At 41.9% G+C, this 27,952-nt stretch overlaps 1 protein-coding gene across 1 annotated transcript; it reads left to right on the forward strand.

Annotated features, from left to right (window-relative positions):
- The first annotated feature begins 1,334 nt into the window (after positions 1–1,334).
- On the forward strand, positions 1,335–27,866 carry LOC120624328 (helicase domino). The gene is made up of 9 exons (XM_039890793.1): positions 1,335–1,979; positions 4,557–4,808; positions 4,839–5,072; positions 6,731–6,871; positions 6,936–8,839; positions 20,501–21,422; positions 24,983–25,186; positions 26,375–27,358; positions 27,678–27,866. The coding sequence occupies exons 1-9, from the start codon at positions 1,920–1,922 to the stop codon at positions 27,864–27,866; spliced, it is 4,890 nt and encodes a 1,629-aa protein (XP_039746727.1). The 5' UTR covers positions 1,335–1,919.
- The last annotated feature ends 86 nt before the right edge of the window (positions 27,867–27,952 follow it).

The raw sequence follows: 27,952 nt of genomic DNA on the forward strand, positions 1-27,952 counted from the left end.
CTGGAAAATGTTTGTGTGATGAAAATGAATGTTTTTCAGTGACTGGGTGTTTATCTGTATATTTATAAGTAAAATTTATTTACAAAAAAAAATATAACACAAGCTACGCTTACTTTGAGGCTAGAGGCTCACTTTGCAGATGTGTATACCGTCGTAGTATATTTATTTATTATTTATTTTGTATATAACTTTAACAGCGCAGATTTTTTATGAAGGAAGTAACGCTTACGTCAGACGTCTGTGTAGTTTGCGCTATTTAAAAATAATAATTTGGATTGGTCGTAAGTATATTATGTCATATACTGCACGCTTCTTTATTTACACGCCAGCTATATAGTGGCAAATATCATAATCAATTAGGATTCTTTATTTTTATTCTTTCCCGTAATGAAAAGGCAAAGGTATATCACCACAGACTAGTAAATAAATAGTTAGATATGCCACCGTAGCAAAAGTCCATAGACCAATAAACTTTAGTCTAGTCAATTGAGTTTTAAATAAAACAATAATGTGCAATTTATTTACACACGGCAGAAGTGCAACTTCAGCATTTTTTTAGCAATTTTGGCATAATTTTAAAATTAATTTATCGAGATGAAAATATTGATACAAATAAAAATTCATCAATAATCAACACACTTATACTAAAACTATCTGAGACGCAGGCGTAACACACGCATTAAACACATGTGTTCTATCTCATTCTCTCGCCGGCTGAATCCCACACATTTTTGTATTTGTGTGTCTTACCTGTCGTTTTTAGAACAAAATGATTCTAAAGAAGTTTCGCTTCAGAAAAAGTTTTGCTTCCAGACTTACACAAGCCTTAAATATTATTCAAAAATTTTGAAAATATATTATTTACATCTGTATAAGTCACACTTGTACAGAGAATGCACAACTTTTTATTAAAATTCATAGCATACCTATAATAAATATTATAGCAGTTTACAATAACAGTTATAAAAATTTAGCACAACAGTATAAATCGTCAAAAAGATGACCAGTGAGAACCTTACGTTAGCGATGATCAAATTAAATCTTGCCTATTTTTCCAAAATATCAGGTTTCAGAGTAATATTTGGTTTTTTTTATGTTCTTTATTATGGTTACGTGCGTTTCCTGGATATAGCTTATTAAGAAAAGAAAAATGTTTTCCTTCACCGTTGAAGCAAGCACTGCAGGGCACGAGGGGCACAACAAATAAGATGTATTTTAGAAATAGTAGTAATTTGTCATAGGGCAGTATTTGAAGTTTGTCTGTGACCACAGAATTGAGTTTAATATCTGTACCCCGTATATTAAAAGTTCTCTGTGTGCAATTAGTATGTGATTTGTCTGTGTCTGTGAGGGAGACAAAAAAATTGTAGATTAAATATTTCACTAAGTGATATTTCTATGCATTTTTTATATAAATATTAGTGAATAAAATCAGATGCTTTAAAAGTAATTAATTTTGTGATATTAATATTGTGGATTATGCCACGTTTAAATAAATACTCGTCGATTTAAATTAGCTTTGTTCAGTGCAAACTACAATCGCCTGTTCGAGTCTAAATCAATATGGCTGACGCCGGATTAAATTTGTCAAAAGGATTTGTTTACGGCGGCATTGACAGGGTTCACGACACTTTTGAATATTCAAATTATCGGATTATATCTGAAGTTCTAACATATTGGAGCTGTTAATTTAAAATCTAATTTACTATAATTTATTATGATATTTAGAAAGACTGGCAATAAACAAATTAAATGAAAAAAATAAATAAATTAATCATAACGCATTTTGCATTCGAGCGGATAAAGTTCCCGTTAACTATAGGTGTGTGTGATTGATGGTGGATGGATAGTGACTGGTGAATTTATCAGAAGTAAACAGTACTGAGCATGGAAGTTAGTTTCACCCGCAATGTGGCAGTATGAGCGGACGCAATGAACCCGCCTCACCCTTTGGAGCTTCTGCAACGGTGCCACTCATGGTATGTATATCTGTGTTGTACTCTCCTTGTTAGTCCTCCTTTTGCTTTCGGGTTCACCGTCGAGTGCCCTTCACGTTGTGACGTTTGAAGGCTTCTTTAAATCTAAATCTGAAAATTTTTCTGTAACCCGTAAGCTCTCGTAAGTGGAATTCTATCTCAACCCTTTTAAAATGACCCCAGAGAGAGGGTTGTTTTGGCATGTCATTATATTACAAACTTTGTGAAGTAGTTTCTGAAGCTGGAGCCAAAACTATTATCTACAAACAACACACCATTTAACCTTTATTAAAAGGCTCAATAGTTAATTCTAAAAGCAAATCATTCTCAATCTTACAAATGGCACCTGATTGGACTATTTCAATGGATGCATTATACTTTAAAACACTAAAATTAAGGTAGATGGAATGTTGTCACCTAGGCTGGACATATTTACTTATTTTAAATCAAACACATGTTGTTCTTTATGGACAGTAGGAAAACTAAAGCATATAATAGCTATAATTAATAAATAGAGTAGTGAGAGCAAGAGTTATACCAGCAAAATCTTTCTATTAGCTACATACATAAGTTTATTAGAGCTGTCTGAAAGATTCCTGTGAAATTTGGAGAGGCAGGGAGAGCAGTATGAACAGTGAAGTTGACTGATGACATAATAGCATCAGGGGCACCCTAAAACCTACACCCAAGTCATGAGTCTTGGGAATTGTTTAGAGCTTCTCCCCCAGCTACACATAGGACCTGGTATCTGTAAAAGGCATGCTCAAATTATTACAATAGACACATAAAACTACGAAAAGTGATAACTTCATAGACAGGAGACAAGAATTGTATCATCCGATTATATCCCTGGACAAGGGATATCGTTAACGTGTCAAGCTGTCATATCATAGCTATAACAAATAGGAGAAATTTCCCCCTTTTTATTATTACCCACGTTTTATTTGGATATTATTTCCATATTCTTTATCTTTTCCCAGAGAGAAAAAGTCCCCTGCCCATGCTAGTCATCAAGAATAAGCCAAGATAAATATCCTTACAGTTATATTCAATAAAAAATTTAGTTTAGTGCTCAGAAATATGCTATATAAATATAGATGTTTCAAATATCATGCATTGATGTAAATGAAATGACAATAGTGGATGCACTGCCACCCTTCAGAATCTCTTTCAGTGATGCAAACTTTGAATCCTCTACAGATTAAGCCACAGTAATCCTCAATTCAATTTACTTTAGTTTTATATGTTTATTTGTTGATACAGGTGAAATAGGTGATTAGTATTAGTATAGATGTTGTAAAACATCAGAATAGGTTTTCTCACCCTTCAACTGACAGCACCTTGTAAATGTCATCAGAAAATACTGTATTACTAGGTACAAAACTACAACTCTCTTATTAATTATTAGAATGAAGTTTTTTTTTGGGAGTATCTAGATCATTTCATAAAAGTCACTACAATGAGACATTATATTTCCTTTCACTAGAGATGACTAATTAACATTCATATGCAGGTGAATGACAGTATCAAATTGCTGGTCCACCATTCTACAAATTCCCAACTTTATTATATTTATCCCACTCTTCTAAATTTTAATGTATTTAACTTTTTTTACCTGTTTTTATATTTATAGCAATTTTTGCAGGTCCCATACATCCCCTTTTATGTAGACTATTTAATATTTATGTAAAGAAATTTTTTTTGTATAAATAGTTTGTATAAGCTAGATAATTTTCAAAACCATTATTGGAGAAGACATAAGATCCTCCCCAATATAAAAGCAATCTCACTGTTAATTATTAGTAGGTCTTATCTTGTCAGCCTGATAGTAAAACTATTCAGTATATTACAGAACTAAGTGTACTAATTAGTTCCTGCAAAATAACAACAAGCTAATGAAGACTTAAACTTACGATTGCAGTGGGTACATTTGCACATTGGACTTATGAATAGATATTGTGCGCATTGTCTGAAGGAGATAATAGAGAGAATATTGAGGTTAAATCAAACTGCTGAAATTTAGCAAAATTAAAAAAATCTTGAAAGTTCCATTTTAATGAACAGTCTTATACAAAAGGTATCTGGAATAAGAGCATATAATGCAAGCCTTCTCGTGTCCTTTGATTTTTTGAGGTAACAGTAAAGATGTATAGAATTGATGTATCGATAGTCGGTTACCTTTATTTATTTATGTAATGGACTAGACAATCAACAGGTTACAATAACCCATATAAAACCAAACAAAAAACCTATTAAAGTAATATGATAACTTGCATATAAAAACTAGAAGAAGAAGAAAAAGTCTTTATTGCACATACAAATATAAAATCAGGTTAACAAAAATAATAAAAACTATACATATGCACAAAGGCGGTCTTATCGCTTGATACAATCTCCTCCAGACAACCTTCGGTTGAAGAAACATATAGATATATACTGGATAGTGCAATAATTAAATTTTGCTAACTAGATTGTCAGTTGTAATGAGAATAAACGATTAGGAAGAGAGAGATGAGAGTATAAGCTTTATGGTATGATCAGGCCGATGAGGCTCTAGACTGTGAGTGTTCCCGTCGCCAGGGCGCGGACGCGGCGGGCGCGGGCGGCGCGGACGGCGCGGACGAGCCGCCGCGCAAGCGCAGTCGCGGGGCGGCGCCGGACTCGCTGCGCGCGCGCGTGCTGGAGCAGCAGCTGCTGCGGCTGCGCGCGCTGCGCGAGCGCTTCACGGAGCAGCTCAGCGAGCTGTACTTCCTGCAGGCCAGCGGCAACATGATGGACTACGCGGCGTGGCGCCAGCGCCCGCCCGCGCCGCCGCTGGCCGCGCTGCTGCAGGCGCGCCGCCCGCCGCCGCTGCCGCCGCCCGCGCCGCCCGCGCCGCCCGCCGACGAGATGCTGGAGAAGGCCAAGCAGGAGGCCTACGTGGCGGCGCGCGTGGCCGAGCTGGCGCGCGCGGGCCTGTGGGCCGAGCGCCGCCTGCCGCGCGTGCTCGAGCCGCCGCGCGGCAAGACGCACTGGGACTACCTGCTGGAGGAGATGGCGTGGCTGGCGCAGGACTTCGCGCACGAGCGCAAGTGGAAGAAGCAGGCCGCCAAGAAGGTACTTCGCCATTTCTGTTTTGGGTACGAGGTATGAAGTTAATGTTCGTACTCACGATATAAACGAGTCTTTAATGATACACACCATACGTAAATTACATTTTTTTTTATTTTTATTTATTTATTAGGTTCACCAACGGATTATACACTGAAAAAAGCTTAGGAACTACAAAATTGAGAAACATAAAGTTGTAGTGTAAACCCAATTACTGGCAAACCGGCAGGCGTATCTGAAAAAAAAAAACAACATTAACATTATATGACATAAGACTTGGCGTAAATATCCAAGACAAACTTTATATCTACGCGCGGGCGAAGTAGCGAATGATCGGTACAATACAAATTAAAACGTTGCGCGTGCGAGAGATCGCCGGTCGCAACTGCACCGCAGCGACTGGCCGAAGGAGGCGTAGGCGATGACGGTCGCCCGCAGTACTTCGCGGCGCTGGTCGCCGCGCTCGGCCGGCACTGGTTTCGCTACGCCTACTACGGGTTTCACCCGAGTATGCGGCCGAACTAATTTCGTCCGCGCACATGTAGCCCACACTTTGTCCATCCAGGAATAGATGCACCCTTTTTTAAATGCGTAGCATTCAAATTCAAAATTCAATTCTGACTAAGCACCATCATTATTTTAACTTCTTTAAATTTATCCCTTAACTCTCTGACTCTCTTGGGCCCATTTTATGTATCGCACGAACAGCCCTTCTCTGCAGGACGAAAATAGAATCTATATCAGCAGCATTACCCCCATATTAAAATTACGTAGGACATAATGCTGTGAAAATAACTAAAATACACTAGCCTAGCAGTCTCTATGTTTTAAGGTGACAAATCTTTTTAACCGCGTATGCTGCAGACCTAAGTCTGTTTGCTAAATTTTTTTTTTATGTGGGCCCCATTGAAGTTTAGCATCTAACCTAGAAATATTGTCGTATCCACCAGATCCAATTCCTCATTATTAAGTTCTACAATGGTTTTTACTTGTTGTTCAGAGCTAAATTATTGACCTCTAATTTTCCTCCATTGTACTACGTACTACTTTAGCGAGACCTTTGTTTACATCGTCAAGATTTGTTTCACGTCGTTTAATTTTAAACATCAGTGATGTGTCATCCGCAAATAATACTAACTCGTGATTGTCCTTAGCAAGGTAAGGAAGGTCATTCATGTAAATGAGGAACAGAAAAGGTCCTAATATAGACCCCTGAGGGACCCCTATTTTCATAAATGACCCGTTAGACCGCTTTCCATTAACGTCATCTTTTTGTATTCTATCATTTAAATAGGAAACCATTAAATCTAGAGTTATGCCCCGAATTTCATAGTGGTGTAATTTCCTGATTAATGTTTCATGTTGTACACAATCGAAAGCCTTGGACAAGTCAAAGAAGACGCCAAGTGCTTCAAATATATTAAGTATTTAGTCAACACCAGCATCGGTTGTTGAGTGACTCCGTGTAAAACCAAATTACTTGGCATGCAATAAATTGTTTTCATGAAAATAGTTAAGTAACTGATTTAATAAAAGTTTTTCAAAGATTTTACTGAGAGTGGGTAGTACAGATATTGGTCTAAAGTTAGAAGGGTCTGTATTACTACCCGATTTCATACTCTTCCTGATATCATTGCATATCTCAATTTATTGTTACGTTGCAGTGCGCGCGAGCGGTCCAGAAGTACTTCCAAGACAAGGCGGCTGCGGCGCAGAAGGCGGAGAAGGCGCAAGAGCTGCAACTGAAGAGGATAGCCGCCTTCGCCGCCAAGGAGATTAGGATGTTCTGGTCCAACGTGGAGAAGGTGAGCATCGTTAATCTCGCGCCGGCGGGCGTCGGGCCGCGAATGACTCGGCCGCGTGTTGCAGCTGGTGGAGTGGAAGCGCGAGCGGCGCGTGGAGCGCGCGCGCAAGGAGGCGCTGGACGAGCAGCTCAGCTACATCGTGGACCGCACGGAGCGCTACTCGCGCCAGCTGGCCGCCGGCCTGGCGCCGGCGCGCGCGTCCGACGACGAGTTCGAGCCGCGCGACAGCTCGGACGACGACGAGGAGACCATCGCGGCGGCCGAGCGCGACGAGCGCGGCGCCGACACGGCCGCCGAGCTGGACGCGCTGCGTCTGGAGGCGCGCGTGTCGCTGCAGGAGCTGCTGCCGCCGGGCTACGAGCCGGCGCACTCGCCGCCGCCGTCCGAGCGCGCGGCCTCGCCCGGCGCCGACGCGCTGGGCGCACTGGTGCGCGACGGCGCGGGCGGCGTGGACGCGGCGGCCGAGCTGGCCGCGTCGCTGCAGCCCACGGGCACCACGCTGTCGGCCTCGCCCGCCGGCACGCCCGTGCCGCGCCTGTTGCGCCACGCGCTGCGCGAGTACCAGCACGTGGGCCTGCACTGGCTGGCCACCATGCACGCGCGCCGCCTCAACGGCATCCTGGCCGACGAGATGGGGCTGGGCAAGACCATCCAGACCATCGCGCTGCTGGCGCACCTGGCGCTGGAGCGAGGCGACTGGGGGCCGCACCTCGTGGTGGCGCCCACCTCGGTGGTGCTCAACTGGGAAATCGAGTTCAAGAAATGGTGCCCCGCCTTCAAGATCCTCACCTACTACGGCACCATCAAGGAGCGCAAGCTCAAGCGCGTGGGCTGGACCAAGGCCAACTCTTTCCACGTGTGCATCACGTCGTACAAACTAGTGGTGCAGGATCACCAGAGCTTCCGGCGCAAGAAGTGGCAATACCTGATCCTCGACGAGGCGCAGAACATCAAGAACTTCAAGTCGCAGCGCTGGCAGCTGCTGCTGAACTTCCAGACGGAGCGGCGCCTGCTGCTGACCGGCACGCCGCTGCAGAACAGCCTGCTGGAGCTGTGGTCGCTCATGCACTTCCTCATGCCCGACGTGTTCGCGTCGCACTCCGAGTTCCGCGAGTGGTTCGCGCCCGTGGCCGGGCTGGCGGCCGCCGGCACGGAGCGCGACGCGGAGGCGCGTCTGCTGCGCCGCCTGCACGGCGTGCTGCGCCCCTTCCTGCTGCGCCGCCTCAAGGCCGACGTGGAGCGCCAGATGCCGCGCAAGTACGAGCACGTGCTGCTGTGCCGCCTGGCGCGGCGCCAGCGCGCGCTCTACGACGACTTCATGGCGCGCGCGCACACGCAGCAGAGCCTGGCGTCCGGCAACCTGCTCAGCGTCATCAACGTGCTCATGCAGCTGCGCAAGGTGTGCAACCACCCCGACCTGTTCGAGCCGCGCCCCGTGCAGTCGCCGCTGGCGCTGCCGCCGCTGCTGCTGCGCGTGCCGGCGCGCGCGCTGTTGCCCGACGTGGCGGCGCGCGCGCTGCTGGCCGCGCGCCTCGGCGGCGACCTGGCCTCGCTCGAGGCGGCCGGCGCGCACGCCTTCGCCGCGCACCGCGCGCGCCACCTGGCGCCGCCGCGTCGCCTCGTGGCCGAGCTGCCCGCGCGCGCGCCGCGCCCGCCGCCCGCGCGCCTGCGCCTGCACCTGCGCCTCGTGCCGCGCGCGCCGCCGCCCGCCGCGCCGCCGCCCGCGCCGCCGCCGCGCGCCGCCCCGCCGCCCGCGCCCGCGCCGCCGCCCGCCGCCGGCGCCGCCGCGCGCCTGCTCGCGCACCGCCTGCACTGCGCGCGCCGCGCCGCCGCCGTCAACGAGCGGCGCTGCTGGCGCCTGCCGCTGTGGGGCGCCGACCTGCGCGCGGCGCTGAGCGTGGGCGCGCCGCTCGTGCCGCCGCGCGACCTGGCCGCGCTGCGCGACGACATGCTGCCCACCATCGACAGGCGAGTGACAGCGATTGACCACCTTTGTAGAATAGAAGAAATTTCTTGTGGCGTGCCACCGGGAAGTGTGCTGGGGCCGTATCTCTTCCGCATATATATCAATGGCCTATCACTAGCAACGAATCCCAAGACATTTCAAAATATATGACACATGTCTTTATAAAATTTATCAATTAACTAAAAATAAAATATATACATTAATTGTAAATGTAAGTAGATGCTATTTATTTTATTTTATTTTATTTTTATTTTTTCTTTAATTGGAAAACCAACAGTTGTAGATACTAACTAGTTAACAGATTGATTGACTTAAAACTAATAACAGGTTTCCACAGATAAGTCTTATATAAACAAGGGTACCTGATAGAACCCAGCAAAAACGCAGCAAACTAAAACAAAGTGTTAGGTTTACCTAGCATGCAACAGTTTATCTACTAAGTTGCGACGTACACTATTCATCTTTCCATAAAATAAGTCAATTTCGGGGTCATTGTAAACAGAATTAAGAAGGCGAGAGACACGGATCATAAAGTAATTAAATCTATTCTTAGTTTTAGTTAAGGGTACGTGCAGAATCTTTTTATGCCTAGGTAATCGCGAGGGTACAAATAAAAATAACTTAGTAAGTAATTCCGGACTATCTATTGACCCTCTAACAATGTTAAGTAAGAGACAAACGTCGGCAATGTTTCTACGTGTATGAAGGGGTACAAGGTGTAAATCCGAACATGATATTTCGTAGGAAGTTTTAGGAAGGTGAAATTTGTGCTTAAGGAATCTAATAAATTTCTTTTGAATACTTTCTAATTTATTGATATAAATGTGATACGCAGGATTCCATATTTGGCAAGCATACTCTAGTTGACTACGGACCAGTGAACAGTAGAGGATTTTGATGGTTTTCATTTTTTTGAATGGTTTACTAACACGTATAATAAAACCTAAAGCTTTAAATGCTTTGGTCACAATAGCATCTATATGATAATCAAAAATTAGTTTAGTGTCGAGGAGTACCCCAAGATCTCTTATAATATCAGTTCTGTTAAGGTTTTGATGTTTTAAAATGTAGTCATAGAGAAAAGGTTCCCTTTTCCTAGTAAAAGATATAGAGTTACACTTAAAGACATTAAGATCAAGGTTATTTTATGATCTTAATAATAAAATGGTTAGTAATAATAGAAAAAATAAAAATACTTACAAGCTAAATGAAGCAAGGTGAAGCATCCTTTTTTAAAAATAAACTGCCATTGTCGTAAGTAAGCGTAATTAAATCTACCAACTCCATCTAATCATATAAATGGATGTACAAAGTTACTAGTTGTCGTTTTATGTAAATTTATGATAAAATAAAATAAAAAATGTACGTAGGGCAACATGAAGATTCTAAAAATTTAGTTATTTAAATTTTTATTGCTATATATATGAACATAGAAAAAAATATTGGGCTTACCAGACCATACTGCCCAAATAATTAAAATACTTACAAATTCAAGTTTTAAGAACGCTTTTGACTTATCATCAAAAGAAATATAAATAAATTAAAAATTAAATATAGATTTCTCAAGTATAAGGCCCACATAAGTTTTCGAAAAGTCTAAAACGTAACTGATCCAAATAACGATCCGTGAAGGTATAATAAATAACGAACGAATAATTCATAGATTTATTTGGTCTCATGTTTTAATTATGTAATCCAATAGAACTAAACTAAAGAAATGTAAATAGAAAAAGTAAAAAATAAATAATAATGTTTATAATACTCCCTTCAATGGGTAGTTGAAATAAAGACGATATTGCGTTTCTGTGAAAATACAAGAAACAACATTTAAAGCCCTTACTTCAGGTCTTTAAAATCAAAATAATTTCTTCTTAAACATCCTTTTCTTTATGTCACTTATCACTGTAAAAACATTGGTGACTTTCAGAAAAGGTTCGATATATGAACTCGAGAAAAGAGATCTTTACATCTCCCCCTTCGGAGAATAACAATTTCATTTCATAATGTATGTAATTGTTCATTCATTGATAAAAACTGGAGAAAGTTTTGTTATGTGGTAGAGATTTGATTCCGTTTTGCTGCGTCCGGTATCAACTTCATAAATTGAGTTAGAAATCTTCAGAATTCTGTACGGTCCAATCCTCAATTAATCTATTTTCTTTCTATTTAATCGGTTCCCGTTTTCCACATAGACTCTGTCTCCCACTTCAAACTTATATTCTTCCCTTGTGAAGTGATCAACCAGAAGGTGTAGATATTTTTTTGTTGACCTTGATCCTCCAAAACCTCCAATGGTATCAATAGATATAATTTCAAATGGGTACCTTGCTGGCCCTAACTGTGACATTAAGCCATATGTTGTCTATCTCCTTGATTTGTTTTTTATACAAATTTCACACAAATCACAAACTTGTTTTATGTTTGCGATGATATTCTTTGCTGTGTAGAATGGTGTTATTGTATTTGTCATCTGGTTTCTACCAATATGACAGTAAGTACTGTGAACGTCTTTAATTAGAATTTTGCTAAGTTCGTCCGACAGTAGAATTTTTTTCCTGTTCCTATTCTTCTTATAGTATATTCCATTCTCAAAAATTAGTTTATCTCTTTGTAGTTCTACATTCTTGTGTTGATCCCTTTTTATGTCTTCTAGAGTAATTAAATTTACTACTTTTAAAATGTCTTCAGTATTTTTATAAGGTTCTAGAACTGGATTCCTGCTTAAGCAGTCTGCTTCTTGATTTAATTTTCCTGGATTATATTTTATTTTAAAATTGTATTGAGATAAATAATATGTCAAATCGCCTAGTTCTTCATCAGTTCTAGCCTTAATGTTCATATTTTCTAATGGTTTGTGATCAGAGTATACCATAAATTCTTTTCCCATAAGCCAGTGCTGCCAATACTTCACAGCTTCTTTTATTGCTAGACATTCCAGATATATTGCCTTCTTCTTCTTTTGTGATTCACTTAATTTTTTCGAAAAATAAGCAACTGGTTTACCATCCCCATTTTTATCTTCTTGTTTAAGCACTGCTCCCACTCCTTTGATACTAGCATCGGTGTAAATTTTTATTGGTAGGTCAGGGTCAAAGATATGCAGAATTGGTTCGGAACATAGCAACACTTTCATTTTATCGAATGATTCCTGACATTCTGCAGACCATATGAATTTAACATCTTTCCGCAATAAATTGTGTAATGGGTCCAGGATAATTGCAATATGTGGTACAAATTTGTGATGAAAATTTACTTTTCCTAGGAATTGTCGTATATTTTTTCTTGGTTTTGGCACTGGAAAGTTCTTAATATCGGTTAAATAATCTTTTAGAGGTCTAACCGAATTGTTTTCTATTATGTGTCCCAAATATTTGGCGTAACTATTTGCAAAAAAACATTTAGAAAATTTTAGTCCAAAGCCTTCTGTTAGTATTGCCTCCATTAGTCTTGATAGATGTAATAAATGTTCATTAAAAGTTTTTGAAAAAAATTAAGATATCATCTATAAAATTTACTGCAAAACTTGAAAGATTGTATTTTCTAATTATATTTCCCAATACTCTTTGAAAGATGGCCGGAGCAGTCTTTAACCCAAATGGGAGACATGTCCATTGAAAATGACCTTCTTGTGTAACAAATGCAGTCTTATATTTATCTTGAATTTTCAGAGGAATTGACCAAAATGCCGAATTAATATCCAATGTCGAAAAATATTTACAGTTTACAGTTTTTGTCATTAAATCTTCAATCAACGGAAAAGGTTGTGATTGAGGAACGACGATTTTTATTTTTTTATTTGTTATTTTATTTATTAAGGCCCAAACAGTATACTTAATACTTAAAATTAGTACAAAGAAAATAACACATACACCAATTAAGTAGCCGCTAATAAATCTAACGAAATACATTAAAATTGACAGCAAACTTATAACATAATTATGAAACTTTAAAATATGTATAAACACATATTATTGACAGATAATGTAAATAAGGGAATACCCTTATTAACAATATCCATCCAATGCAAGTGGATATGTGAAAACATAAGTAGAACTTTTACGTAGAACAATTAGAAGTTAGAATTTAGAATAAAGATGTTTTTTTAACTGAGCAAGAGTAAGATTAAATAAATCTAAATCCGAGAAATTATTATTATAGCTTTGAGTAGCTCTATAAATATAACTATTAAGAGCGTATTTTGATCTGACTAAGGGCAAATAAAATGGAGGGGATTTTCGCCTAGATATAATATTCTTTGGACAAACAAAACCAATTCTACTAAGTAGTTTTGGAGTATCAATTTCATTCCTTAAAATTTTAAACAAAAAAACAATATCACGAACCTGTCGACGAGCCTGGAGGGGTTTCAGACAGTCTGAAGTAAATGGATTCTGCCTGGATCCCGAAAAACGATACCTCAAGTGCTTAGACAATTTGTTTTGCAAGTTATCTAACATATTAATATAAATATTGTATCTCGGATTCCAAACAACAGAGCAATATTCCAATAATGGTCTAACCAAAGAATTGAAAAGAAGTATGAGAGTATTATAGTTTTCAAATTCTCTTCCAACTCTCATGACAAAACCTAATAGACGGTAAGCCCTTGAAACAATATCCTCAATATGGGTTTTAAATGTTAATTTAGAGTCAAGTGTAACCCCTAAATCTCTTATAAAATGTACTCTTTCTACTAATATATTATTAAGATAATAATTCCTTGTGATTAAATTCTTATTTTTACGTGAAAATGAAATAACGTTACATTTTCTTACATTTAGCTGTAAACGATTCAAGTGACAATATGCACACAATTTATCAAGATCATATTGTAGGGCATCACAATCAGCTTCGTTGATAATTATTTTAAAAATTTTATTATCATCAGCGTATAGAAGACAACTAGAATTTGAAAAAATTTGGGCAACATCATTTATAAAGATTTCAAAGAAGAGAGGACCAAGATGTGACCCTTGCGGGACACCTGATGTTATAGGCATGAATGATGAACAGAAACCTTTAACGGCGACTGCTTGGCTCCTATCACGCAAATAGGATTCAACCCAACGGAGTAGGTCACCATGAATACCAAACTTAAATAATTTGACTAAAAGCAACTCATGACTAATTTTGTCAAATGCTTTCGAATAATCAGTATAAATGCAATCCACTTGGTAACCACTATCCATAGCTAAAATAATTTGATCAATAAACTCACACAAGTTAGATTCAGTTGATTTTTTACTAACAAAGCCATGTTGCTCATTAATTATGCGAGGTCGGACTCTACTATATATGGAGTCATAAATTATTTTCTCAAACAACTTGGGTATTATAGAAAGTTTCGAGATTGGGCGATAATTCTCAATGTTGTGCTTGTCACCAGACTTATAGACTGGTATGATAAATGATTTCTTTCAGATGTGTGGCATTTTGCCCATATTTAATGACAAGTTAAAGAGAACAGATAACGCGACGGATAGGTGGATGCGACATTCTCGTAAAAATTTTGGTGGTATACCATCAGGACCGGTGCCTTTAGTAACGTCTATTTCTTTTAAATATAAAGATACTAATGAAGGTGAAATATTTACAGAGTTCAAATTTACAGTGTTGTTACATTCTGTTTCTTCTGGAGCGCTAGTAGACCCGTCAGATTCAAAAACAGAATGGAAGTATTTATTAAACAAATCACAAATCACACTACCTTGGGATGAAGACTGATTACCAAAATACATCGTATCAGGAAAATAAGAAATATTATTCTTAGACTTAACATAGCTCCAAAAATATTTACTATTACTACGAATTTTTTCTTCAGCACGACGACGGTAAGAGATTAGACATGTTTCTTGCATATTCTTTTGCCGCAATCTTAGGAGGGAAAAGGTGTCATAGTCTTCAAAATTACCGTATAGCTTCCATTTACGGTGGAATTTAAGTTTCTCATTAACTATCTTAATGAGAGGCCTACTAAACCACATAGGATACTTATTATTATCGTAAACTTTTTTAGATGGAATATACTTTTGTATAATATCATTTATTATATCATAAAAACATGATACAGCCATATCAATATTCCCCACATTTAAAATATCAATCCAATCGATACCGGCAAGAGCTGAATTAATTTCATTATAATCGGCAGCATGAAATAAGCGTACAACCCGCGGTTGAGAACTAAGTTGAGGCTCCGACCTAACAAGAAACTATATCTAGCACCGGATGATGACGATCAATGGCAGCCAAACAAAAATCAGTGGTGGAAACATTACACTTAAAATTAGCAATCACCAAATCTAGAATCCTACCCTTGTCGTTTCTTATTGAGTTAAACTGTTGTAGACTATTAAAGGATAAGAAAGACGAAAGGGACTCAATTAAAGGATTAGATATGTCACAGTAAAGGTTCATTGACTCCTTCGAATCAGTCCACTGGGCCTGACCAATATTGAAATCCCCTATGATTATAAATCTATCATCAGGATGTTCAAGAACAATATTACTAACCTTCTCAAAGAACTCAGTCAAAGCATCAAACAGTAAAGAACATGGTGGAAAGTAACAGATGAACAAACGATAACTAAGTTTTAGGGACCCCTCACCAACTGTAATAATAAGAGTCAATATATCACCTACGGCATTTAAAGAAGGTATGCAAGAAACATCAGACACTTTAAGACTACAACAGACTGCAATTAAAACCCCCCCACCCAGCGAGTCACCACGCAGATCATAGCTCCTGTCACATCTGTAAACATTATAACGTTCATCAAAAAGTTCTGAACTATTAATACCAGGCAGCAGCCATGTCTCTGTTAGTAGAATTATATCAGAATCACAAGTAAGCATACTCGAGAAAAACGACTGTGTTTTTGTTCGCAGGCCTCGTACATTTTGGTAATATATTGTGATTTTAGAATGACCCTTTAACATAAACTTGGATTATATAAAATAAATTACTCAAATTCAGGGTTGAAATTGACACTTCAATAACAAACATAAAGGAATGAAAAGTTTTATAATAATAAGGATACATAAAGATGAAAAAAAAGTTAATCTGAATTTTAGATCTATTTGTCCATTCAAATAAGTGCTTAAAGATTGATTTATGAGCTAAATAATAAAAGTTACAAATCATCACCAAAAAATCATAATAAAAAAGTATTATGACATAACTTACCCATGCCAAGAGCTTAGTAAAAATTGTCCTATTAACCATGGTATAAAAATCCCCAGACACATAGATACCATCACTAAACCTAAGTTTTGTAATAGCTCTAACACCATTAGATAAAAAGTTAGAGTATGAATCATAAAATAAATAATATAAAGAGCAACTAAAAAGCAGCAGCAACATCATCCACCTATAAACATCCAGTTGCCAGGCACAGTCATCCTGTTTCATAGGAGAGTATGATTTAAGTCTTGGAACCTTGGTACTGCACCAATAAAGGTTTGTGGGCAAATGCCCCACATAACAACCACAACATGTTTGATTTGTATTCTCTGAAACAAATTCTTTATAACAAATGACACATAGTATAACAAAGATTAACTTGTGACCTAAGTTATAAAAATCCCTACATACATTGAAGCTATCATTACACCCGAGAATCAAAATACCTCTTAAACCCCTAGATAATGTATAAAAGGAAGATAAATGTAACAAGTAAAGACAAAAAATGCATCTAATGAACGTCAACATCAACCCCAGTATACCACCTAGCCATTGCCTGGCACAGGCATGATCTCCCTTTGCAGAGAGCAATCTGGAGCTTAAACCCACCACATGCATTATTTTGTCCAGAACATTAACAAAATAAATTGTAACTATTATTACTTCCTTAAGGATCATAAAAAATACCATGTAATAAACAAGGTAAGAATATACATAACTTATACACTTTACAATTACCAAGTTACATATAGGCTTTAAAATGAAAAAACAACTATCAAAAAATAATAAAATTAAGACTACTTGAAAAACATTTACAAGGTATGAACATAATATGACAAAACTCAGTACAGGGAGCATTGTAACAAATGCTTCATAAACATAATGAAAATAATAATAAGCCCAATCAAAAAACAATAAATCACTTATTTTATACTGTTTAAATCTTGAGCAGATAAGATATTTATAATAGGGCTAGTATCATCACGACGCACTAGAATACAACAATGCTTGACCCAAGTATATTTATAGTTCATCTCCTGGGCACGTTTTTTGGCCTGTTGTAGGAGAACTTTATTAGCACGAGTTAAGTGGTCATTAAAATAAACCGAAGAGTTGCTCCCAACAAATCCAATCTCGGTTGCTTGTAGATTTTTGAGCTTACGGAGGCGATTCAGGCAATTGTCTTTCTTGTGGCGGGTTAAAAATCTCACTATAATGGGCTTGGGCTTCTTCAAGTTATTAATACTAGGAGCCACACGGGTCACAAAATCAATGTCAATATCCGGGTTTATAGGGAAATCAGCTTTTAGACAGAGTTCTTTTAAGATAACCAATAGGTTTTCTCACTTTTTCTCAGGGACCCCAATGATTTCTATATTGGACCTCCTGGCCCATTGTTCTTTTGTGTTCAGTTCAGTTTCAATTTTATTCAAAGATGTACAAACAGCATTAATTTCAGACTTAGTAGACTTTAACATTTTTAAATTAATTTCTATGTTGTCCACCCTTTTGGAGATTTCTTCATATTTGGCACTGAACATCTCAAAAGAGGATTTGAACTCTGACAGATCAACCTTTATACTCTTAAGTTCCTTGCCTATCGACTCCCTCAATAAGTCATTAATACCACATGCCATTGATTTAATTTCAGCGCGAATTAAGTCTTGCATCGCATTAACAGACACCATAGTCTCACTATCAGAAAACAGTTACAGGAAAGGCAGGGGGGTCCACTTTGTCACACAATCCCGGTATTTTGTTTTGCACCGGTGTATTACTGTTATCTCCTTTCGGTCGCGAAGCCACGCAAGCTGGGCAAACCCACTTACTCCGCACGGCTGGTGAGTCCTCTGGGAGTTCCACACATTCTAGGTGATACAGATTTGAACATTGGGCTAGTGAACATTTCACTCGCTTTTGGGTAACAGTTACTTTCACATTGCAAACGTAGCAGACGGACATGATCAAAGTCGGCTTTGAATATTGTTTTATTAATTGCTAGCAACCATATAGTAGTGTCTTTGCTTGTTGCCGCCAACAGAAAAGCAATGGCGGGTACTATAGAAAACTTAAACAATTTTTCACTCACAAAATTTCTCACTCGTCCAATTAACGTAGAATTTGAACACAACTCACTAATTTCGTTATCTAACGGCACAAGTAATATAATAATTTTAATTACGGAGTACTAAATATCCTAATTAAAAGAAAATAATATTCATTACAGCGTAAACACACCGAGCAATGCACGCCGCGTGTGACGTTTACTGTCAACAGTAAACGTCACACGCGGCGGAATTTTGTTTAGTTCTCTAAAATCTATACACAATCTTGTCTTTCTATCATCTTCTTTTTTATATGCCAGAGTTACTGGAGCAGCAAATGGGCTGTAAGTATCCTCAATCAAATTCCTCTTTAATACTTCGATATTTGATTTTCTATTTCACTTCTATCTTCAGGTGTGCATCTGTATGGGCGTTTGTAACAATATTTATCCACCATCAAGTCAATATGAGCTTCATAATCTCGAACAGTACCAATATCGTATTTATCTTTAGCGAAGACCGCTTTGTATTTTTCAACTAACTTATCAATTTTTGATTGTTGGTCTGGGTCTAGATGGTTTACTGACATTTCAAATCCATTTAAGTTTACATGTTCATTGAAATTGATCTCACATTTATTCGTATATTTAGTGTCTTTGTCATCATTGTGTAAATCAGATTCTTCTTCATTTTTGTCACCTAGTATATTAGGAATATTGACATTATTTTTCATTGTAATATTACCTTTATTTTCCTCTTCATTTGAGGTAACTTTCCTTTCTTTGGAATTTTTGCATTGTGCGATCTCTAATTCTTCATTTTGGACTAATTTGAAACGTTTAATGCAATCCAAACTACAAAAACTATTTACTGTTTTTACAATTGATTTTTGATTTTTACCTTAAAACCAGCAATTTTCTTCGAGATGGTAACGACTTCCTCTTTTCTCACGTACACAGATTTTACATGGGTATTTCTCTTCAATTTTATTTGATTTGGTGTTTACAAAGGTTATATTTTTTTTATCATATTTATTTTTATCAACCAAATATTCTAATCTTCCTATTTCACTATAAAGATCCTCCGTGCTTTGTAACGTTCTTCTGTCAATTTTATCAGCCACATAATGAGGTAAGCCAAATGCTATAAGGTCTAAAAGTGTCCCTGTGTCAATCGTCGAAACGTTCACATTCTTTATTGAAATCTTTAATCCACTGGTAGGCATTTGAGTTCTTGCCAGTAAATTTATCGATAATGAAATCTTTTGCAATTTTTCCCAAGTTGTCAGTTTTAAATTTTGCTTGTTTATCTTCAAGAAATTTCTCTAAGAGTTTTTCCAAGGTTTCATTTGACGAACTAGGTATAGATTCACTAGTACCGTCTTTTCCCAAAATTTCTTCTAAGTAAAAATCATTAAACTGTAAGTTTTGTTCCTCATCTAAATATATTTTTGAAATATCATCAGTCAAAGTTATCCATACTTTCCTTGTTTGATGTCATTTAGAAAAAGATTTTTTTAACTTGGCATAGTTAGGAGTATTAATAATAACTTGATGTTGATTTACAGGCTGTAACTCGTCTGGTGTACGAAAAATCTGCCCTGTTGGTGTAGCTATCGAAGTTATGCATATGACGTTCGATTTTCCATCTTCAGTTGGTTTCACAACGAAATCGAACCTCAACCTTTCCATGTTTTGTGGAATACTTGCGTTAAATGTTGTTTTATAATAATGTTTATAATACTCCCTTCAATGGGTAGTTGATATAAAGACGATATTGCGTTTCTGTGAAAATACAAGAAACAACATTTAAAGCCCTTACTTCAGGTCTTTAAAATCAAAATAATTTCTTCTTAAACATCCTTTTCTTTATGTCACTTATCACTGTAAAAACATTGGTGACTTTCAGAAAAGGTTCGATATATGAACTCGAGAAAAGAGTTCTTTACAAATAAATAAAAAATTAAATATAGATTTCTCATGTATAAGGCCCACATAAGTTTTCGACGTAACTGTCTCATGTTTTAATTATGTAATCCATTAGAACTAAACTAAAGAAATGTATATAAAAAAAGTACTGTGTAGTATAATTAAAATATGTTGATTAAATACTCTCACAGAAACTCGGATATACTAACAAATAAAAGCACAAACAAAAACAAAACAAAATACATCTCAAAACAACTATATAAAGACGACAGTCGAAGGTCTTATCAGAATATAAGAGAGTTCTATTAGGAGTGTCCCAAGGTCCCATGAATTTGAAAATGAATTTATTAAAACATTAAATAAAATATTAGATCGGCTATCATCTATAAGTTTAAAAGTAAATTTGAATGAGACAAGTACAGTTCGTCTTTTAAAATATATACAAGCTCCTTTGAAACTAGATGCGATATCATGAATGAAATGAAATAGTCTCCGTGACGTCGGCAGGTTCGGCGTGTGCTGGAGCGCGTGCCGCGCCGCCGCGCCGCAGCTGGTGGCGGGCGCGGGCGCGGGCGCGCGCGACTGGCGGCGGCGCGCGCGCGGCGCGGAGGCGGCGGCCGAGCGCGGCGCGCGCGCGCTGCTGGCGCTGCTGCACGCGGCGGCGGCGCGCGCGGCCGTGGCCTTCCCGCACCCGCGCCTGCTGCAGTACGACTGCGGCAAGCTGCAGACGCTGGCCGCGCTGCTGCGCCGCCTCAAGGCGGGCGCGCACCGCGTGCTCATCTTCACGCAGATGACGCGCGTGCTCGACGTGCTGGAGGCCTTCCTCAGCCTGCACGGCCACACCTACCTGCGCCTGGACGGCGCCACGCGCGTGGACGCGCGCCAGCCGCTCGTGGACCGCTTCAACGCCGACGCGCGCGTGTTCGCCTTCATCCTGTCCACGCGCAGCGGCGGCGTGGGGCTCAACCTCACGGGCGCCGACAGCGTGGTGTTCTACGACTCCGACTGGAACCCCAGCATGGACGCGCAGGCGCAAGACCGCTGCCACCGCATCGGGCAGACGCGCGACGTGCACGTGTTCCGCCTCGTCACGGCCGCCACGGTGGAGGAGAACATCCTGCGCAAGGCGCAGCAGAAGCGCGCGCTGGGCCACCTGGCCATCGAGGACGGCCACTTCACCACGGCCTCGCTGCGCGCCGACTGCCTGGCCGAGCTGCTGGGCGCGCCGGCCGCGCGCGGCGTGGCGCCCGCCGAGCTGGAGGGCGCGCTGGCGGCGGCGGAGGACGCGGCGGACGCGGCGGCGGCGGCGGCGGCGCGCGCAGAGGCGCAGGGCGCGCTGGCCGAGTTCGACGAGGCGCTGCCGCTGGAGCCCGCGCCCGCGCCGCGCGCCGACCCGCACCAGGCCGAGCTGGCGGCGCTCATGAAGCAGGTATGCGTTGAATACGAGTGTACCGTTTATTCATTTATTTAATGGACAATCAACAGGTTAAATTAAAAAAACACATATTAATGTTATATTGTAGACCCACTTAGAGACTGCGAATAAAAAACTAGAAAGAGAAAAAACTATTAAGAAGTGAGACATGACAGTATGAGCTGTAAGATCCATCAAACTGTGACATAAACTAGCCGGATCTAGTGCTGCGCGTCGGCGTTGAAGCGGTCCACGAGCGGCTGGCGCGCGTCCACGCGCGTGGCGCCGTCCAGGCGCAGGTAGGTGTGGCCGTGCAGGCTGAGGAAGGCCTCCAGCACGTCGAGCACGCGCGTCATCTGCGTGAAATGCTGATAATATAAAAAAATTAAAATAATTAATAATATTAAATGCTAAAGTTCAAAAGTCAGCTACTTTTGAACTTTAGCTACTTTAATAGCTGCTTAGTTACTTTAATACCAAAAAGAGTAAAGGAAAAAAAAATACTAAGTTTAGATTTGTTTTCGAGACACCAGCTCTAAAAGGCATATAGTTTTTTACACGACTTAACGGCCTAGCAGTGGCGTGCATCTCATAGATGCAAATAAGCAGTGCATACCCTGACCTCAGGGCCTCTCAGACCATAAGGACGACCTAAAATTTAAAGTTTAAAAAAAAATTAAACAATTAATAGAAAACTATAAAAGCGCCATATAGTTAAAACCGGCCGCACTTCTATGTAAATCAATGGACAAGTCCCGTGTCATGGTTTAGAACTAAAATAGACAAACTGCATAATATTTTGATTTTTAATTGTAAATAGTATCCCTAAAAAGAATTTAAATATAATTTTAATCTCATAATATTAGCTGGGGTTAAGTATCCATTGCCGGGTAAATCGTTTATTCGTCGCTCGAATTAATGCGCCGCGCTGCCGCGGTCTCCATAGAAGCACGGCGATTGAATGCATCTGTCGTTACTAGTGTGCACAAGCACACTAGGAAGTTCTGGTGTGTAATTATATAATCGCGTGCGTGATTACACAATATTTGGCTCTTGCCAGTTTTCCAGGTTACCAGTATAGGGATTTCGCTTGTGTGCAAATCTTAAAAGCACTGCTAACGGAAATTAGAAATCCAAATGTATGCTTTGTTTTATTATAAGCACATTTAATTTGCTTTGTTTGTTATTGTTTTAAACGGCAATAATTATTTTTTGTAATTAAAAAATTTATCAATGAATTTCATTACATTCAAGGTCTTTAGAAATTTATAAGTACCTAATTTGTTCAAAAAGTATATTAAAATAACCAAATTTTAAGTTTCCGAATTATGTTAAAAAAATAATTAACGTTCATTATTCTACGTTCAATTTCTTTTTATTTATTGTTCAAATAACAACTTTTAATAGCATTTGTGTACTTAGAAAATATTACGGACATATTTTGACTATGATATTCTCATTATCGCTGGCGATCGCTAAGCGTTATTATTGTTTACCTTTTACCTTCTGTCATAACAACTTATATTCACTGAATTAGAATTGAATACTGTTTTTTTCGTTTGCTGTACGGTTGTTTGTATATAGTTACAATTATTATTGTTAACATTTACCTATGTAACAGTGTACTGTTTGTAAATGATTGTGAGGAATATGCTTAGTGTAAGAAAGTTCTTATATTCGGCATGTGATCTGATGGCTCAGTGTGCTTGGAAAATGTTTAGAGCTAATTCTTAACTAACGTTTTATTGAGATTATTCGTAAAGGAAGGAATGCACCTACAAGGAGCGGCACGTAAAAAGGGCTCTGACTGACTTACATAAACAGGCGAATAGCAGTGATCAATTTTTTGTTTCATTATTTATTTATAAAATATATATATACCTATGTTTGTTTATTGTTTACATTAAAAAAAACATTATTTAATGTAATTGCCGCAATTGCAGACAATTTTAAAAACCCGCTGGTCGTTTGTCTCAGAGCTTACTATACTGGACATAGGAGATGATGAGAAGATCTACATGGATATCACAAAAAAATGTTAGGTTAGGTACCTACTCACAAAAAAAATTATACAGTAAATATCAAAATAGCATGTTCAGTACCAATTTTTTTAATGCATACCCTGACCGAAAACCCTATGCACGCCACTGCGGCCTAGGGATTCTTAGAGAAACTTTATAAAGTAAATATAGACGCATATAAAAAACAAAGGTCCAATAGCTTTCTACGATCCGATAGAGTTAATAACTTATAATGCCCCAGTCTGGAAGAGTAGCTAGAATTTATATTAAATAACTTATCACCAAAACTTACATAGTGCAGGAAGCGCTTTTGGATTTGTTCAATTTTCATAATGAGGATTCCAAGCAACTGAATTATACTCAAGAAGACTCCTTGAAAGAGTGTTAAATAACAATATCTTAGTGTTCGAATTCCGAAAATCTTTGGAGCTACGCTTAATGAACCCACTGATCTTTGATGCTCTTTTACATATATTATCAATATGAGGGATGAAGCTGAGCTTATGGTCGATGGTGATCCCTAAATCTCTGATACAATTTACATTTTGAACATCATGGCCATTTATACTGTACACAAATTGAATAGGATGAACTTTTCTATGAAACGAAATACTAAGCGATGCACCACTGAGTTTAACAATTTATATCATCCTGCAATAAGTAGAAGTCATTGAAAGAGTTGATCGTTCTAAGCGCTTTCAAGTCATCAGCGTAAAGCTAAATTGCATAGTTAGCAAAACAATGTATTATGTCATTGATGAATATATTAAAAAGCACCGGACCCAGAATGGATCCCTGGGGCACTCCTGAGCGAGCTGTATAAGAAATAGAGGATTCGAAACCTTCCAAAACTATTGCCATATGTCCATCTATAACTTAAGCATTAAATCAGTTAAGAATATTTCCGATGAAACCATAATATTTAAGCTTTTTAATAAGATGGTGGGTGACTAGGTCGAACGCTTTTGAGAAATCTGTATACTTGTTTATTTCTATCAACATGAGAAAATAAAATAATAATTAAACAATAACAGAATAAATTATGTAAGTCTGTATGGGGCATTCTGGGGGTGTGTGTGTGTGTGAACGAATAAATTATGTAGGTCTGTATGGGGTTTTCTGGGGGTGTGTGTGCACTAATATGAAAGAAGGTTGTACAAATGTGTATAATGTAAATTGTGCAATTGTTTACACCATAATCTTTAGTAAATCTTCAGTATCGTTATAGCTAAGACCTATCTATATGGTAGATCTCATGATTGTTTCTTCTCTGAATCATGTTGACGTACCTGAACAACTCCCGGCGGAGGCCTTTTATTATCATGATTTCCTTTAGCATTCGTCCAAGAAAGCAAAACAGATTATTGTAATGCGACGTAGTTTTCGTTAAGCTTTTGCTTCATTCATTAAAGATTGTCTGGAGGAGATCGCTTAAAGCGATAATTGTTTTCATCTCTCCTGTCTGTCTATATTAGGATATTCACCAGCACAAACGATATTCGGAATACAGTGAGCTAGGCCACTTGCCGTGTTGACGGGTGTCGGATGTTGCAGCTGACGCCGGTGGAGCAGTACGCCATGCGCCTGGTGGAGAGCAGCGAGGCGGCGGGCGAGGCGGAGCGCGCCGCGCTGGCCGACATGCGGCGCCGCCTGCAAGAGTGGGAGGCGGCGCGCGCCGCGCTGCGCGAGCCCGAGCCCGAGCCCGCGCCCGCGCCCGCGCCCGAGCTCACGTACTGCCGCGACGACGCGCGCGTCAAGGTGCGTGCGCGCCGGCGGCCGCGCGCGCCGCCCTCGCCGCCGCCGTCGCCGCCCGCGCCCGCGCCCGCGCCGCGCACGCGCTCGCGCGGCGCCGTGCACATCAACCTGTGGTCGCTGGACGAGGGCGCGCGGCGGCGCCTGCGCAACGGCACGCTGGACGCGTGGCTGACGCCCGGCCCCCGACGCGCGGAACAATAAACGATCGAAAGCACTGCTCGCCTTTTATATTTCTGACGTTCCACGTTTTGGTGCCGCTCGCTCCTCGCCCGTAAATGCCTCACCGACCCCTCCCCCGCCCGCGCCACCAAAACGCGGCCCGCGAACGTCAGGGATGTAAGGCGTGCGAGCATTTACGGGCGAGACCGAGCGGCGCCGTCCCCCTCCCCTCGGTGCCGCCCGCACACACTTGCAAAGAACAAGGTGCGCGGCGCCTCGCGTCTACGCTCAGGCCGAGTTTCAGTGTTCAGTGACAAATGGTTGCCTAGAAACCGATTATGACGGTAACTTTTCTTTGCATTAGACGAAATTACAATTTTCAAATAAAATCACTTGCCACAATTTAGGTCGGTTTGCATAATTAATTCTTCTCTGAACTTGGCTTGGGTGTAGACTCGCCCGCGCCAGGCCGCTCGGCTAGTGCGAGTGGGCTCATAGTCCAGACAATTTGCCGGCGATATCAGGATTATAATTTAAATAAAACTACACCCTGATAGTAAGCGGTATGCCGAATGGTTTATTTGAATATTCAGTGTTCATAAACTGGACTACCGTCGAGTTCTATTTTTTTTATTAACCAGAATAAATAGTAGAAAATGGTGAATAGAAACGTTTAAAAAATGTATTTATTGAAGACCGAAATTGAGTGCTTACAGCTAAAAATGAAATATCAGGATCGGTAACCACTGGACAACAACAGTAACGCAGAGGTGGCATTGGTTTCAAAGAAAGCTATTAAATTTATTAAATGATGAGCAAGATCTAGGCAAGTAACATTTTTTTATACAACACTTTCTTATTTTTCGTTAATTTGGATCACTCTTTCGGTTAAACCAACTCGTCCCATCGAAATATGAGTAAGTTCTTTGCAAGTAATCGTGTTTCAAGAAAGACTATCGTTCGTTTTCGTCGGGGGTGAGTCTCGCATCTCACTGGTCCGTCGCGCCGCGTCTCACGCCGCTCCGCTTGCAGGTGTGGCTCAGCGGCAGCGGCGACTCCATGCCGCTGTGGGGGCCGCCCACGCCGCCCGCCTCCGACGGCGACGTGTACTGCGACCGCTGGGCGCGCGCGCTCTACCGCGCCGGCGCCGCGCCCGACGCGCTGCTGCCGCCCTGCCGCTGGCGCGAGCGCGCGCCCCGCGAGCCGCGCCGCGCCCGCCCCGCGCCGCGCGCCGCGCACGCGCCGCCCTCGCTGTTCGAGCGCGCCGGGCCCCGCCCGCGAGCGCGCGCCCGCGCCGCGCCGCCGCCCGCGCGCTCGCCGCCCGCGCCGCCGCCCGACTGGGCGCCCGCCGAGGACGCGGCGCTGCGGCGCGCGTTGCGTCTGCAGCGCCTGCCCGCCGAGCCGCCCGCCGCGCACGCGCCCAACTGGGACTGGCTGGCCGACCTGGTGGCCGACGCCGCGCGCGCCTACCGCTCGCCGCGCGCCTGCCGCGAGCGCCACGACGCGCTGGCCGACCCCGAGCGCGCGCGCCGCCGCCACCGCAAGCCGCCGCCGCGCCGCCGCGCGCCCGACGACGCGCCGCGCCCGCCGCTGGCGCGCCTCGACGCCATGCGCGACGCGGCCGAACGCCGCCGCGCCGCGCCGAAGCGCCGCCTGGACGACGCGGCCGCGCGCAACCCCAAGCACGCGGCGCTGCTGCTCGAGCACGGCGTGCTGTACGACGCGCCGCCCTCGCCCATGCGGGTGGCCGAGCGCCGCGCCGAGCGCATCGCCAAGGAGAAGTTGAAGGCGGCCGGCGCGCCACCGCCCACACCCGCGCCTCCGCCCGCGCCCGCCCCCGCGCCCGCTCCCGCCTCCGTCCCCGCCCCCGCGCCCGCTCCGCGCGTGGTGGTGGCGGGCGAGGCGGCGCGGCGCGCGCGCGACGGCCCGGCGGCGCAGCTGCTGTACCGGCAGCAGACGCTGGCGGCGCGGCACCACCTCAAGATCCTGCACCACGCGGCGCCCGCGCCGGGACAGGTACGAGCCAGGAAGAATTACAGGCACGACTGAAGTAACCGAAATGTGTTTCTAATTCAGCGAACGTTTATTTTACCGTTAAGGTTTTTTAAACCTAAATCAACCGGTTTATGCAAGACGCGCTCGCTGGTCCTTCTGACAAATGCCTAGGCTAAATTTCGTTGCGCGTGCGTTGTCCTAATTCGCCGCAAAGAACAAAAATAATATACATCTTTTTAAAGATGATCAAGATGTTTAAAGAAAAAAATTGAATGAATGCTTGAATTAGCGTGCTTGAAATCGTGGAGCAACCAAATCCAACCGCCGCCGCGTGTTGCAGGCCGAGCCCGCGCTGCGCACGCTGCAGCTGCAGCAGCTAGCGCTGAGACGCGCGCGCGCCGCGCCGCCGCCCGCGCACGTGGTGCTGGCGCACCTAGCGCCCGCCCCGCCCGCCACGTCCGCCCCGTCCGCCGCGCCCGCCCCGGCCGTCGCGCCCGCCCCGCCCGCCCCGCCCGACGCGCCGCAGTAGCGCGCAATACACGATGTTTGATACCACGCCCGGCTTTTATTTCTCAGTACCTCTTGTTCTGAATTGTATGCCGAGGAGGATAGCTA

The sequence above is a fragment of the Pararge aegeria genome, chromosome 6 (genome assembly GCF_905163445.1).
Source record: "Pararge aegeria chromosome 6, ilParAegt1.1, whole genome shotgun sequence".
NCBI classification, from domain to species: Eukaryota; Metazoa; Arthropoda; class Insecta; order Lepidoptera; family Nymphalidae; genus Pararge; species Pararge aegeria.